The sequence below is a fragment of the Limanda limanda genome, chromosome 16, assembly GCF_963576545.1.
Source record: "Limanda limanda chromosome 16, fLimLim1.1, whole genome shotgun sequence".
In the NCBI taxonomy this organism is placed as follows: domain Eukaryota; kingdom Metazoa; phylum Chordata; class Actinopteri; order Pleuronectiformes; family Pleuronectidae; genus Limanda; species Limanda limanda.
The window spans coordinates 16,881,686-16,896,418 of record NC_083651.1 but is presented as its reverse complement, the minus strand read 5'-3'; the positions used below and the strand labels follow the sequence as shown (position 1 = coordinate 16,896,418).

At 44.4% G+C, this 14,733-nt stretch overlaps 1 protein-coding gene across 1 annotated transcript in view; it reads right to left on the bottom strand.

Moving 5' to 3' along the window:
- The window catches only part of lrp2a (low density lipoprotein receptor-related protein 2a), a 49,011-nt gene that overhangs the window by 11,964 nt on the left and 22,314 nt on the right, over positions 1 to 14,733 (bottom strand). The window contains 27 exon segments of the mRNA XM_061088498.1: positions 442 to 687; positions 794 to 990; positions 1,480 to 1,657; positions 1,824 to 2,047; positions 2,139 to 2,309; positions 3,035 to 3,701; positions 4,208 to 4,503; positions 4,611 to 4,812; positions 5,398 to 5,529; positions 6,088 to 6,207; positions 6,788 to 6,913; positions 7,001 to 7,243; positions 7,333 to 7,368; positions 7,484 to 7,510; positions 7,695 to 7,895; positions 7,976 to 8,265; positions 8,359 to 8,517; positions 8,678 to 8,843; positions 8,935 to 9,867; positions 10,993 to 11,181; positions 11,355 to 11,594; positions 11,670 to 11,883; positions 12,009 to 12,186; positions 12,674 to 12,783; positions 12,940 to 13,083; positions 13,530 to 13,696; positions 14,515 to 14,643. Of these exon segments, the coding sequence (XP_060944481.1) occupies positions 442 to 687; positions 794 to 990; positions 1,480 to 1,657; positions 1,824 to 2,047; positions 2,139 to 2,309; positions 3,035 to 3,701; positions 4,208 to 4,503; positions 4,611 to 4,812; positions 5,398 to 5,529; positions 6,088 to 6,207; positions 6,788 to 6,913; positions 7,001 to 7,243; positions 7,333 to 7,368; positions 7,484 to 7,510; positions 7,695 to 7,895; positions 7,976 to 8,265; positions 8,359 to 8,517; positions 8,678 to 8,843; positions 8,935 to 9,867; positions 10,993 to 11,181; positions 11,355 to 11,594; positions 11,670 to 11,883; positions 12,009 to 12,186; positions 12,674 to 12,783; positions 12,940 to 13,083; positions 13,530 to 13,696; positions 14,515 to 14,643 (5,985 nt within the window).

The window sequence follows — 14,733 nt, the reverse complement described above, 5'->3', positions numbered from 1 at the left end:
TAAGACTTTTAAACTGCTCTGAACTGCAATAACTCCACCAAACCAGCACCAAAGCATATTTGAATATTTGCACTACTGCACAAATTGCACTATTGTTGTTTTATTTTTCTCTTCATCTGTAAATATATATATTTAGATATATATATTTTATTTTTTATTTTTTATTTTTGATATTCTATTTTATTCTATTTTGTACTATTTCTATTTTATTTTTTTGGTTGTAATTACTTGAGCGTTGCTAAAAGAGAGCCTGTGACTCAAGCATTTCATTGCCAGCGACTGCTTCATGTTATCTCTGTGCATTTGACAATAAAAATCTTGAATCTCTTGAATCTTGAATCTTGAATGACTTTATAGTGACTTCATATCAGGGCATACATCACATTGAAATGCGAGTCCTTTTAGGATTACAGTTAGAGAGAGAACGTGAATATTACTTACTGCACTCCTCTAGTGGTTCATCAGAGCTGTCACCACAGTCGTCATCGACATCACATTTCCACTTCTGGGGGATACAGCGTCCGTTACGGCACTTGAACTGCCCGGGGCGACAGGTCCTGGCGGAGCAGTGGGCAGGGTCCTCGTCCGATTGATCCCCACAGTCGTCCTCTCCGTCACACTGCCACGACTCGGGGACACACCGCTTATTGGCACATTGCCACTGGTGGGATTCACACTGGTGTGTAGCTACAGGGAAGACATTCACAGAGAAATGGGGAAAATTACACAACTGCAAGTAAATCAGTAAAAGCAAACATGCGACAACACTAATATCTACAAGAACACAACCTACCACAAAGGATAGGGTCTTCATCTGAGCCATCATGACAGTCCTGGTTGCTGTTGCAGAGGAAGTGAGGACTCGTGCAGTTTCCATCGTTACACTGAAACTGTCCGAGCCTGCAGTGGCGAGGTGGACAGGTAGGGGGCTCATCAGAGCCGTCTCTGCAGTCGCTCTGACCATCACACTTCCACCAGATAGGAATACAACTGTTGATGCAGAGGTCAGGATAAAAAGGAAAGATTTAGATTATGTTAAAAATGTGTTGTATTGTATAAAGCAGAGTATGTTACATGAATTTATAATATAAAACCCTCACAAAACATTGTTTATAGTGGATCATGTTTGCCACCAAAGGAAGATTTTTCTGAAATATGTGCTGGAGGTTACAATACAAACAGCAGGTGGCGCAGTTTGTCCAATGCAAAGAGAGAAAACAAGGACATTATCAAGTTAACAGCTTATGTTACCAGAATTACCTTTTTGTTCTCAGTGAATAAAAAGATCGAGAAGTGTTGACAGCAGCCATATGAGAAATGTGTGCTTACTTTGGAATGATGATACAAACAAAACCACCATCAGTGAGACATCAGCCATCACTTTTCACAACCATAGTCAAACTGTCTTTGTTCCAGGTTTTCTATGTTTTTAAAACGCTACATATCACATGAGTAAGTCAACGAGAAATCATAACAAACCGTTCGTTGTTGGCACATCTGTACTGGGTGCTGGTGCACATGGGAAGGCATCGGGTCAGGCCGCCGATCTGAACGGTCATGAAATGATCGGGGCATTCGCAGGCGTGTTCTCGCCCTCCGTGACGGATCAGGCACAGGTGAGAGCAGCCGCCATTGTTCACCACACAGGGGTTGTTTACTGTCAGGGGGAGAGAGATCTCAGTTCAGCACCACTGGGAAAATACAGGGCAGGTATTTTTCAGATTGTTAGTAAAAACCTGTGTAGATAACTAAAGGATGAGTCAATATGATGAACAGCTTTAACTACCTTTGACATAAATGAATATTGGAAATAAAGTTCTCACCGATGGGCTGTCTGTAGGGATGGCACACGTGGATGTCAAACGGCCTGTGTGTGGTGTTAACCAGCGCCTCCCGACCCGAGCCGTCGTACTTGTTGCCTTTCTCCACCGTGCGCAGGTTCCAGTCCGTCCAGTAGACAAAGTCCTCGAACACAGTCAGGGCGAACGGATGAGGCAAATCTCCATCGTACACTGTGTGTCTGTGTTTACCGTCCAAGTCTGAGAACCTGAGGGGAGACAAAAAGGTCAAGGGTCACAGGTCTCGCTGCACTGCAGGATGAAAGAGTGTGACTTCCACTTCCTGACAAACGCACTTACTCGATGTAATTGAGATGAGCGTCGGACCAGTAGAGCTTGTCGTTGGTGTAGTCGATGGTGATGCCGTTGGGCCACTCGATCTTGGTGGTGATGATGGCTGCTTTGTTGAGTCCATCCATCCCAACACGGCCTATAAACGCTTTGTCTCCCCAGTCTGTCCAGTACACGTATCTAACAGCAACCCAAGAAAATCACTTAAGATCATATCTCTACATATAGAAGCTTTCCTTCTATCTAAATATTGCAAATGAAAACATCATAAAGGAATAACGCTTTAGTTCACAGCTACTTTGTAATCTGTAAATAATTATTGGTAGAATACTGTCAGTACATTTTTCAGTTGGTACATTCCAAGATAATTATTTTCTGGCAATTTACTAGCGTGACCTAAAAATACTTGGTCCTCCTCAGTCCACATCAGGTCAGCAAGACACGGAAAAATGCGGAAAGGACAAAAAAAGAATTCCAACAAATATGAGGAATGTCATTCCAATAATAGTTGATTGAATAATATGGGAGTTTTGTTTTTCAAGGAAATACCTCAGGAAATTAAATGCTGCTCGGAAACTTACAAAATCTTAACTAAAATAAGCATCTTTGGACAGTCCTTTAGTAAATTAGCAACAAATAATATGTAACAAAATTACATCCAATAAATTTTCGTGGTTTTCATCAAAAATCAAGACCTTAAAATAAAGTGTTACACTTACACATTATGTCAGAAAAGTCAGAATAAGGTCAAATTCTGGAGAAAACATGTACCTATGATATTACCTATGTGATTTATTGCTCTAAATGTCTACCAATATATTAACAATTAATATATTGTGATAAGAGCAAGTACAGCGGCCAAACCAAGCCAGTATATTATTCAGTGAGATTTGATTTCTACTCACCCATATTTTGGATGCAACACAATGGCTCTGGGGTTCTCGAAGCAGTAGGTATTATTGTCATCGACACAGTGTTCAGCCAGTTTCTTCACAAATCGCCCGTCCAGTTCTGACACTTTGAGACAATCCAAGAAGCTGTCCACCCAGTAGAGTTTCCTCGCCACCCAGTCGACCGATAGGCCCTCCCCGTGTAGAACACCGTTGACCACCACCTCTCTGTTGCTGCCGTTGAAGGACATCCTCTCTATGACTCGCCGGCTCACGTCGATCCAATAGAGGCGCTTGTCCACGCGATCAAAGTCCAACGCCACCACGCTGGTCAGGCCCTGCAGGATCAGAGAGTAGGCCTGCCCGTCTGTGGACAGGTTCCTCAGGTAGTAGCGGTTGCTGAAGATGAGGTAAGGGGAGATCTTGCTGTTCTGGCGGCAGCTGTGGCCGTCGGGCTCTCGCAGGAATCCCGGGGCGCACTTACACACGTAGGAACCCACGGTGTTCTCGCAGACCTGGCTGCACACACCCGGTGTCACCTCGCACTCGTTCACATCGTCACACGTTTTGCCGTCGGACATGAGGTGGTGGCCCAGCCGGCAGGTGCAGATGAAGCTGGTGGGCGTGTCGGTGCAATTGTGGTCGCAGTGATGGATGGATGGGTCGGTGCATTCGTTGATACCTTCAGTGAGAGAAGAGCCACACAGTCACTAAAGGTTATTAGCAGAGACTATATGTTTCAGCCCAATATTCAAGAAGATAAAGAAGTTATAAGGAAAGTCGTATTAGTTGTCCATTTCTATTCATTTAACGATATCTTCTTCTTTTTTATCAATTCCTTTTATAATAATATCTTATTTCTATTTATAAAATGACTCATTATTCTTACTTTAACTTGACATATTACATCTACAGTCATAATCACAATCATAGTATATAATTGATTTTCCAGATCTGTGTAGTAAAAATGTGATTTGTTGTATGTACAGTACAGAGGACTTAAAAACTACTAACCAGATATCATTCATATTTAAGTACAATTCTCCAAATTTGTTTTCTTTTTTTTCTTGCATAAATTATATTTGGATTTGTGGTCTTGTCTGTTCTCATACCACTCTCAGCACTTCTTTGACATTTCCTCTAGAGGTAGCATGCACCAGCTGAAAGAGTCAAAGTATATTTACTCACCGCATCCCTTCTCGTCACTGTTGTCAGAGCAGTCGTCGTTCCTGTCGCACATCTGGCTCAGGGGGATGCAGTGGCCATTTTCACATCTGAACTCTGCAGGAGGACAGGTCGGCGCCGGCGTGTGGCACATGTGCTCCAGCTCGTCCGACTCGTCGCCGCAGTCGTTGTCCCCGTCGCAGACAAAGTCGTGGGACACGCAGCGGCCGTTGTGGCAGGTGAACTGGTGCTGCTGGCACGGCTGGTAGGTGCAGCTCTGCTCATCGCTGCTGTCGCCACAGTCATTTCGCCGATCACACCTGAGTTGAAAAGGAAAACAGGCCAGACCAAAAAATAGGTCTTCAAGTTTGCAGAAACAAATGTGAATCCTCATTTCATTATTTTGTAATCTTTGTTTTTTTCTAACCTGTAGGAGCTTCGTATGCAGAGGCCGTTGTTACAGGTGAACTCGTTGATGCCACAGGATCTGCGTGAGCAGTTTTGATGCTCATCTAATCCGTCCGCACAGTCTGCGTCTCCGTCACACAACCAGTCGCGGGGGATGCACTTCCGCTGAGGAGGTTGGTTGTTCACACAGGTGAACTCTGAACTTGAACATGTGCGATTGGCTGAAAAAAAAAGAATAAACAAACAAAATCAGGAACGGGAATGAAGGATAACAATGACCAAATGTCAACTTGCATTTTTGGAGAGCCAAACATTCCAATCTGTATTTTATAACGTCCAGCCATGACCTCAACTGTTTTATCCACCTCGAGCGATTGATTCACATTGTTTGAAGAAGGTTTCCTACAGGGGCTCAGGCCGTGCTGAACACTTTAGCTTCGGGCTTCTTATTGTTAGAGCACACACTGGTGAGGCATAAGAGTCCTGATCCTCCCTGAGCCAGGAAGCCAGAGAAAGGAACAAAAGTAATGAGTGAGGCAAGAGAAATCAGGAATGTCAGCTTCTCCGGCTGGAGACCTTCTACAGGAAACCAAAGATGCTGGACGCTGACTGCCAGCGATTCCCCCATAACACTTCCCCAGTGGTGGGCATCCTAATCCATCCATCCAGTCCTGAGTAAGGACAGGATGAAGGAGGCAGAAGGAGTGGTAGGAATAGAGGGGAGGAGATGAAGGACTGGGAAGATGCAGAAGGAGACGTTTAAAAAAGCCAAATGAGAGAGGTAAAGGAAAGTTAAGGATGCATACCACAATTATGTCTCTCGTCTTCATCGCTCATGTCCCCACAGTCATTGTCCCCGTCACAGATCCAGGACGCGGCGATGCACCTGCCGTCGTCACAGCGGAACTGGTCTGTGTTGCAGGTCCTGACCGATGTGACTGCAGAGACACATCACAGGACATTAAACTGGGCATAGTGCAGGAAAACAAACACAACGCTGGGACTCTATAATGTATATGAACTGATTTATATCCAATATAAATGTTTATCCTTTGCTGTTACTTTTTGTAGTTACTAATTACCTCGGGTACTTCCCCCCCCCCCACACAACACTGCCTTTCAAAATAGTCATTGCAGCTCTACATTCCCATGCATGGTGAGCTATCTAAACAAAAGCCAAAGTGAGGCTCTGTAGCCCCTGGTGGACAAAGGGAGGGGGAGGTGGTGTTTGTCGGAGGACACTGAGGGGCGTCACCACAGAGGAATGCCGCACACAATAGGAGGCCTGGCTGACCACATCGTCAACAAAGAAATACACCGGCGACTCGCACTCTCCGCCACATCACTCACAGCGCTCTCTCACACCCGCACACAGACCAAGATTGGCGAACGGACACCGACACACAATGCCCAAGCAGCTGATAGTGGGGCAGGGGCAGACACACAAAAGCACACAGGCCCCGTTTTGAGGGTGAGACGAGACGTGTGACACTCACTGCAGGAGAGGGGCTCATCAGAGCCGTCGGAGCAGTCCGCCCCTCCGTCACAGTGCCAGTGGGCGGGGATGCAGCGGCCGCTGGAGCAACGGAACTCACTCTGGGAACATGTGGATGTTGCTGCATTCGGAATTAAAAGGCATTAAGTCACAAAAAGGACAAAGACTGATCTGTTCTTCGCTCTTTTATATCCTGTTTTACACAGATTGAGTGGATTTTGGGAAATTTGCAACCCATCAAAGTCTAATTTATCGTTACAGACCACTTTGGATTAAATCCACACACTGCTTTCATTTGAACCTAAACTCTTCTAATTATAAAGGGTTGTTTGCTACCAATATCAATGACAAGTTTTGTCTGGATCCAGATCAGGGGGATCAGGAATTTATTTTCAAATTATTTAACATTGTGAGATAAAGTACATTTTCGTTTGTTTCTCAGAGAATAATTAATGGTTATTTATGAAAAAATCCAGATCTAGAGAAATGTTAAGGTTTCATAAGGAGAATGATGGACCTCGGTGTAGTTTTCACTCTACTGAATGCCAGTCTAGTTACACCTATGCTTTTTTACGTGAAAATAGTTCCTGTGAAAAAAAAACGTTTTCAGGATATAATTAAATTTAAGGAACAAGTGGAAAATCGTCAACAGAAACCCCCCAAAAAGTTGTTCTTCTCCTATGAGCTGTAACTGAACTCACCACAATGAGTAGGGCTCTCATCACTCAAATCCCCACAGTCGTTGTCTCCGTCACACAGGTATGATCGTGGGATGCAGATGTTGGTAGACTGACATTTTGTGTGTTCTGGTTGGCAGGTTCTCTCCGCTAAGACAATTATAAATTAGCACAAATTTAATATAAGCAATGACTACTTCATCTGTTTAATTTTTGTGATAAAATCCAGATACTCACGGCAGTTTTGTTCATCGGAGGTGCCGTTGTCGTAGCAGTTGTTGATGCCGTTGCAGACATATTCCTTTGCGATGCAGCGGCCGTTGTTGCAGGCGAACTCGATGTTGGGGTTACAAGGTCGGAACAGACAGCCCACTTCGTCGCTGTTGTCTCCGCAGTCGTCATAGTGGTCACAGCGGTAGTGGTAGGGCACACAGCGCCCATTACCACAGCTAAACACAGTGGGCTCACATGTGTGGAAGGCTGCCAATCAGAATCAAGGACAGGTCAGAGCTCGAGGTCAGGGGGAAGAGGGGATGATACACACACAGACACACACACGCTCATTTTACCTGACAATGCAATAAAAGACGACAGCAACTGTGGGACTGCATGCAAAGATATAAGCAGATTGATTCAGGTGTTAGTGGTGATTTGTGTTAACATTTAGATAGAGGGAGCATGTGAAAGGAACTTTAATCATCAAAGTGAAAGCATACACACCAACATAGTTGAACTGAGGTTTAGGTCCTAAGAAAATTTGTTAAGAGAAAAAAAAGTGTTAGTGAAGATTTAATAGAAAAGAAAGTAAAGAAAAGAGAAATAAGTCCCCTATGAGAACTATTACAAAGAATCAGAGGTGGGATTTTAGATTAATTCAATTAAAAGTGAGGAAGAAGTGAATTCAAACTCCTTGTCTTATAGAAGACCTTACCACAGACCCTCTCTAACTCATCGCTGCCATCTCCACAGTCGTTGTCGTTGTCACATTTCCACTGGGCATGAATGCAGCGGCCGTTCAGGCAGGTGAACTGTCCAGGCTGGCAGCGAGTCCCGTTGTCAGGGATGCAGTGCTTGTCGTCAGCCAGGTACCAGCGACCCTCAGACGGACACTGACACTCAGCTCCATTAGGTCCTATGAAAGATTTCGATTTTCGATCAATGGGACAAAAGATGTGACATCATGCTGAAGTGGTAATGATGAACTAACTGTACCTGCTGTGCAGATATGGCTGCAGCCTCCGTTAAACTGCTGGCAGGGGCTGTCGCACTGCTGCTGCTTCCTGCTGGCTACCACGTGGATGTCCATTGGTCGAGACGGAAGGCTCTGAATCATGACCTGCTGATCGGAACCGTCGTGCTTGTTGGCCCGATAGATGCTACGTGTGTTCCAGTCAGTCCAGTAGATGAATTGGCCGAACATGGCCAGGGCAAAGGGGTAGATGGCCGTGCCGACGATGACCTCCCGATTGGACCCGGTGAGAGAGGATCGCTCAATCTTCTGTCTGGCAGAGGAAAATAATAACAGCGGTAGATTGAGGATAATGTGATAGAAAAATCTGTGTCCATACTTCAACAGTGGTATTTTTTTCTCTTACAAGCTGGCATCCGCCCAATAGAGCCTCTCTTCCTCATAGTCCAGCGTGAGTCCATTAGGCCACACCAGACTACTGTTCACAACCTCTGTTCTGAAGTTTCCACCTAAAGTGGCGCGCTCAATCTTTGCATGGGTTCCCCAGTCTGTCCAATACATGTATCTGCGGAACAAGGAAGCATTTTTGTTTTATTTTTTTAATTTTTTGTGGCATTTGTGTACATGCAACAAAGTTATGCACCAAATTGATCTGTACTGGGGATGGTGCACTTTATAGTTTACTTATAAATCCCAGATCAACCTAACGCATGAGTGTGTCTTACCCTCTACAAGGATCCAACATGATGGCTCTTGGTCGAGTCACATGGGCAATAACAGTCCTATGAGAGCCATCCACAGACATGGAGCTGATGGTCTGGTTAACATAGTCACTGTAATAAATCCTTCTGTTTATCCAGTCAAAAGCAATGCCATCAGGAGCGCCAAGATCTGCCAAAACACACAGGGCACAAAAAACATTGATTGCCTACATCCATAATACCAAAGCTACCAAAAGTAATAGGATGATTACAAAACCTACCCGATGCCACCACTACGGGGGCTGAGGTGGGAGAGGACAGGCTGATGTAGCTGATCTTGCTTGCTCCTGCGCCTGAGCTCTGAGTGAAGTAGACCCTTCTGTCAGAGATGTCAAAATCCAGCGCCACGGAGGTGCGAGGAACGTTGACCACAGGGAAGGGCAACGAGTGGTCTTCAGAGTCAAGGCGCAGGCTGCGCACTGTGCTCTCAGTTGTGTAGATGAGATAATCGTCCCTTGACACCACGCAGCTTTCGTTATCTGCTGCAAGGTTCCCAAAAGCGCAGCTGCATTTTTTGTACTGGTTGTCCATGGTAGAATCTGGCAGGGCGAAGCAGAAGTGGGCACAGCCTCCATTGGCCTCAAAGCAGGGGTTGTGGTTGAGCTCCTGAGCGGTGATTGGCTGAGTACGCTGGTCGAAGATGGCGACGTCTCTCAGCATGTTGACGTTGTCTCTGATCACAGCAGGTTGCTCTGTGCTCCCAGGCTCTTTGCTCGCTTGAAACACCTTCTTCAGGTTTCTGTCCACCCAAATGATGCTCTTCTCGAACACTGTGATCCCGTAAGGAGTCGGATAGCGGCTGCCATACCTCACGATCTCCGTCTCCCCTCCTTGAGGGCTGACTCGAGCAATCATATCCAGGGAGTCATCCACCCAGTAGACGTAGCCAGTTTGCCCATCCAGAGCGAGACCTCGTGGTGTGATGATGCCTGATGACACTAGAATTGTGCGATTGGTCCCGTCCAAGAGTGCTCGCTCAATTTTGGGGTTCTGGCCATAATCAGCCCAGAACAAGTATCTGTTTCTGGGATCCACAACGATGTGGCGTGGCATGTCCACCTGGGTCTTCAGGAGCACCCTGCGGAAAGTCGTGTTCAGGCGGAGCACCTCCACATACGTCTCAGTCAGGAAAGCGTTGGTGAAATACAAGTTCCCTGAGAATGGATCCAAAAGGCTTGATGTTAATATAGCATCAAAGATTTATGCATCATAGGAGGTTATCAATCGTAAACTATTTAGGTCAAAATTAAAGTAGATGTCTGACTAGCTGATGTTATGATGGTAGATTTTCTCTTATGTCTTTAGTCACAGTGATGCAATTACAAATTCTTCCACCTGCAGATGTCTCTGTTTTTCTCAGCTAGCTACTTAAACCTTCTCCCCTGTCACGAGTGTGGGACTGATCTCCCTGCACCATGAGTCAGACGCTGTGATAAAGCTTCTTAACTCTGACTGTGACCGGGCAGTCTTCCGGCTGTGACCTGTATCACAGCATTAGTTCACATTGATCCAACTCTCTTTTAGTTTTCTGATCAGATATAATCAAAATCTTGTATAGATTTAGTTGGGCAATATGTCAGCTGTCTTGTGATTAGCAAATTATGACTCAACACAAACAAATCAGACCTTTATAGCAGTTTAAAATAACATCTTCCACTGCTGCAGATAAAGGGGAGACTGGTATCTGTTTGCAACAATGTTTACGACAGGGTTTTTCAAGGTCTGAGGGCCTCTTGGCCTCCCCTCAGATTCCCGCTCATCCCACCCTCAGTAGTAATTTCTGAAAGCCTTTGCAATCATGATTAAGTTATTTGACCCCATAGGCCGACACAAAACAATCTGTCCCAAGCATTTATTTGTTATTGATTGAGGGAATGTGAGAAAAACAGTAAATGTCCATCCAGCTACTTATTCTCTGAACTATCTACCTTACAAAACCCTTTGATAACTAGTGTAGTGAAGTGATATCTTTTTCACCTATTCAATGAGCTCCTCCGCTCTACAATATGAACATAAGATGGTGGTGATCCTAATCTCCTGTGACTAAGATCCTCTTTGGCCTGCATTTAACCTGTTACCTCAGTGTTGTAGAACTACTTTAGATGGATTAAAATATATGGCTTGCATAAAATTAGAGACGTAGATTTAATGGCACCGAATGAATAAATGTCTGAGATCTGAAACTAGCGGTGTTGTTTGCTGCAGTGACGTAAATGACACATTTGTGGTTAAACAAAAAATAGTGTTGATCACATTTGCAAGCTGACACAACAGCGTACCTGCAGCCCAGTCGACAGCGATGCCTCGTATGCCATTACGTCCAATTCCAGATGTCACTATGCTACGTAATCCTGAGCCATCTGGCTTGATCCGTCTGACCCCGTTCTGTATCGCCACGGTGCTGCTGAAGTCACACCAGTAGATGAAACCAGACGCCATGTGTACGTCAATGTGTAAGGCATTACGGCCTGAAAGAGGATAACCAAGTCATTAGAGGCCATTAGCATTACTTCGAACACAACAACCACATCATGGACATTTCATACTCAGTGAGTCCATCACTTCAGTTTGAATTTTTTTTATTTAATAATTAGATTTAACAATGTTATTGACATTGTTAAATCTGATGAGATTCACTGACCTCTCCCAGCCACAGGCACCATGGCCTCAGAGTGATCTTCCCCCTCCAGACTGAAGCCTTTGATCGCAGACAGAGTGGAGATGATGACATAGGACTGGTAGGGAGCGCAGGTCGTGTTGTCAGCACCGAGTTTAAAACCCGTGGCGCACGCACAAGTAAACAGACCCTGTGGCCGTGGCAAGCAGAGTTGCTCACACACTCCCACGTTATTGGTGCAGCCGTTGGATGAGCCTGCAGAAGCTGAGAGAAAACAGAGTGAGAAACAGATGAAAAAGCAACAATGAGTGACAACTGATGTCTCATTGTGTTACTCACTATCTCTGTAATGCACTTTCAGAACTCTGAGGCCAGAAACGTTGTCCCGCAGCACAACCTTGTTGGCGCCCGTGGACTTGTCCACACGCTCTATGACCTCAAAGTCGCGGTCAGTGAAGTAGAGGTAGTTTTCATAGACCGCCACACCCCAGGGGTGAGACAGGCCGGACACTATGGTGATACGATTAGTCCCATCTGGATCACCGCGCTCAATCTGTGGAGGTTTAATGCCAGAAGTCAAAAGCAGAATTTGCACTTTGTTACATCACCAAACTTCAAGGTTAATATCATTTTACATTTGTGACAACTCTATAGAATGAACAGCAGTTGAAGACTTACCGAGCCAGAACTTTTAACAGCCCAGTACAGCTTGTTCTCTTGGATGTCAACAGTGAGGAACTCAACATGGTCTAAGTTGTTGGTGAACAGGGTGACTGGGTTTAGGCCGTCCATGTCTGCAGATGCCACCTTGGCAGGAATTCCACTCTCTGTCCCCTGATCCGTCCAGTACAGTTTGCTGAAAGTACAAAAGTAGATAAGTGTTCTTCATCATTGATCTCCTGTTGAAGAACATTTATGTCAAATAAGTTGTTTTAAGTTGTCTCTGTTGGGTGAAAAATATTTTACTTCTAAAATAAGAACTTTTAAGGAACACAATAATAAACACACTTTCAGCAATTATGCAGTGATATAAAAAGTTTTTGGTTGGTGACAGAACTTACTCATGAGGTCATGGATTGAAGTCATGACGACTTTATCATGGACAAGAAGCTGAAGCATAAAATAGTAATATAAGATAAGAGTGAAGAGGGATGGTTTGGGATTGCTTTTCCTGTTTCTTGACCGTTCTTCTTGTATGACGCTGGGGTCTGAGAGAGCAGCGTAGTATTCAGTAACACTTAAGTTCTCTCTGGAGGCCGAGCAGATGGCGATGAGGAGGCTGTTAGAGCTCAGTAGCTGTGGGGATGAGGGGCTGTGCCAGGACTGTGTTAAATGGGGCTTACCCACGTGCTGGGTCCACGGCGATGCCAACAGGACTTCCAGCGCCAGTTGGAGAGCCGTTATTTGTGATTAGAGTTTTCCTGTACTGCACCTCGCCTCTCAACGTCAAAACCTGAACAAGCACACACACAAACAGATGCCTTTACTGTCCCGTGTTGTGACATAGCCTTAATCCCTAAATTTGGCTATAACAAGACGAAATATAAAAAATGTACAGCTAGTGATAACTGGAAAAAACTATTAGAAGGCAAACTAATATTTATCTCACCTCAATAGACTGTGTAGCTGGGTTGGTGTAGTATAGGTTCTCTGATAACCAGTCCAAGGCCAGGCCAACAGGCGAGCCCAGGATGGCTGCTGGGGCAAACTCTGTCCTGTTAGTCCCATCTGATTTCACCCTGTGGATCTCACCCTGGTGGAGAAAGGATAAATGATTAATCTCTACCCCTGATGAATGAGATGTGCAGACAGAATATGGTTTTATATTTTTCTGGTATGTTTTAGTTTAGAGTACTTTTTAACACGTTAACCCTGGTTGTCCTTGGATGATGAACTGAATTGTAAAATGCAAAGTTACAACACAGCTATATTATGTCCTTTGTAGACTTAATTGCTCTACTGAGCAACACATAAAATCCTTGTCCACCCCAGCATGTATCGAAAACAGATAAAAAGGGGGGAAACTACGCTAATTTCAGTCAAATATTATTATTATTTATTACTATCTTGTTGTCTTTCCAAAATAACATCTTCGTCCACATGTTCTATGTGTATGGCTCCTCTTTTTCATCCTCAGATATTTGCATTCTTTTTGTTTTAAGGAGTTCAGTGCTTGTCTGTCTTGGGATCGTAACTTACCGGGTGCTCCACCCAGAAGATGGTCTGTTCATTGTCATCAAAATCCACATCATAACCATTCAGAAGCCCAGCTACAGGGACCATCGCATCATTGCTCTTGTCATCTGGGTTCAAGGAAATTCCATAGATGATGCTGTCTCTCACAACGACCAGGAAGGGATCCTCAACTACAGGTAAAAAAAAGAAAAAGCTAAATTAATCAATAAACTCACTAGAATAACAAACTCTTTTCCCGACAGTTAAACATAAACAAACATAAACAAGAGCTATTTGTTGTTAAAGACTTCAGTCCTTTTAGAAAGAAAATCATGAAACTTATTCTGAAACTGAGCTAGTTAAGCATATTTAGTGGACTTGGTGACTTGTAATTCAATACTATTGACGTGGCTTTCATTTTTTTGTTATCTGCTGCAAAATAAGACTACCAAGCTAACAGCCCTTTCTCTATAAAAAGGATTGACGGGTGAAAGTTGGTCCAACAATCTGATTTGCTTTGTCATCAGAGATTAGAATCGATGAATGGTTGCAGGGCATTTTCATTCTTGGATAATCGTCGGCCTCAGGGGGAGACGCTCTTCTGCTTTGCTTGAATGGGCTGAAACCAGAGACGAGTTAAGCTGTTGACCTGGGGGGGGGACTCGTTGGGCTCTGAATTAAAGCTCCTTTGTCTTCTTGAGACCTTGAAAGACACACTTATATGATCTTAATATTTGTGACTGGAACAGCAGTTTACACAAAAATCTAAATGGGAGACTGTTGACAAGTACCTGGACACAACCCGAGTGCTTTCAAAGATTTTCCTTTTTACCTTCATTGATATGGCAGCAAATGCAAGGACCACAATTGCTCTTTTACAACAACAAGTGTGCTCTTTTACAACAACAAGACGAATACCTAATGAGTACTTATCACCAGGATCTGACCTGACTTCCTTTTTCATCAAACTGAGTGATGAGTGTTTTCCCTCATTTGGCAGGATGCATACCTCTGGTGCAGGTGATTTGGTCTGCTGCCAGTGTCCAGCCTGAGGGGCAGGCGCACGAGTAATAGCTCGGTCCCAGCGCCGAGAGCAAGCAGATGTGAGTGCAGGGGCTCCTTAGACAGCGATTTTCACCTAAACATTGTCAAACCACACAGGACAAACACCAAGTTACATGATGCATACCCACAAACAGTATGATAGAGGTTCTCCTTTGCTGCATAT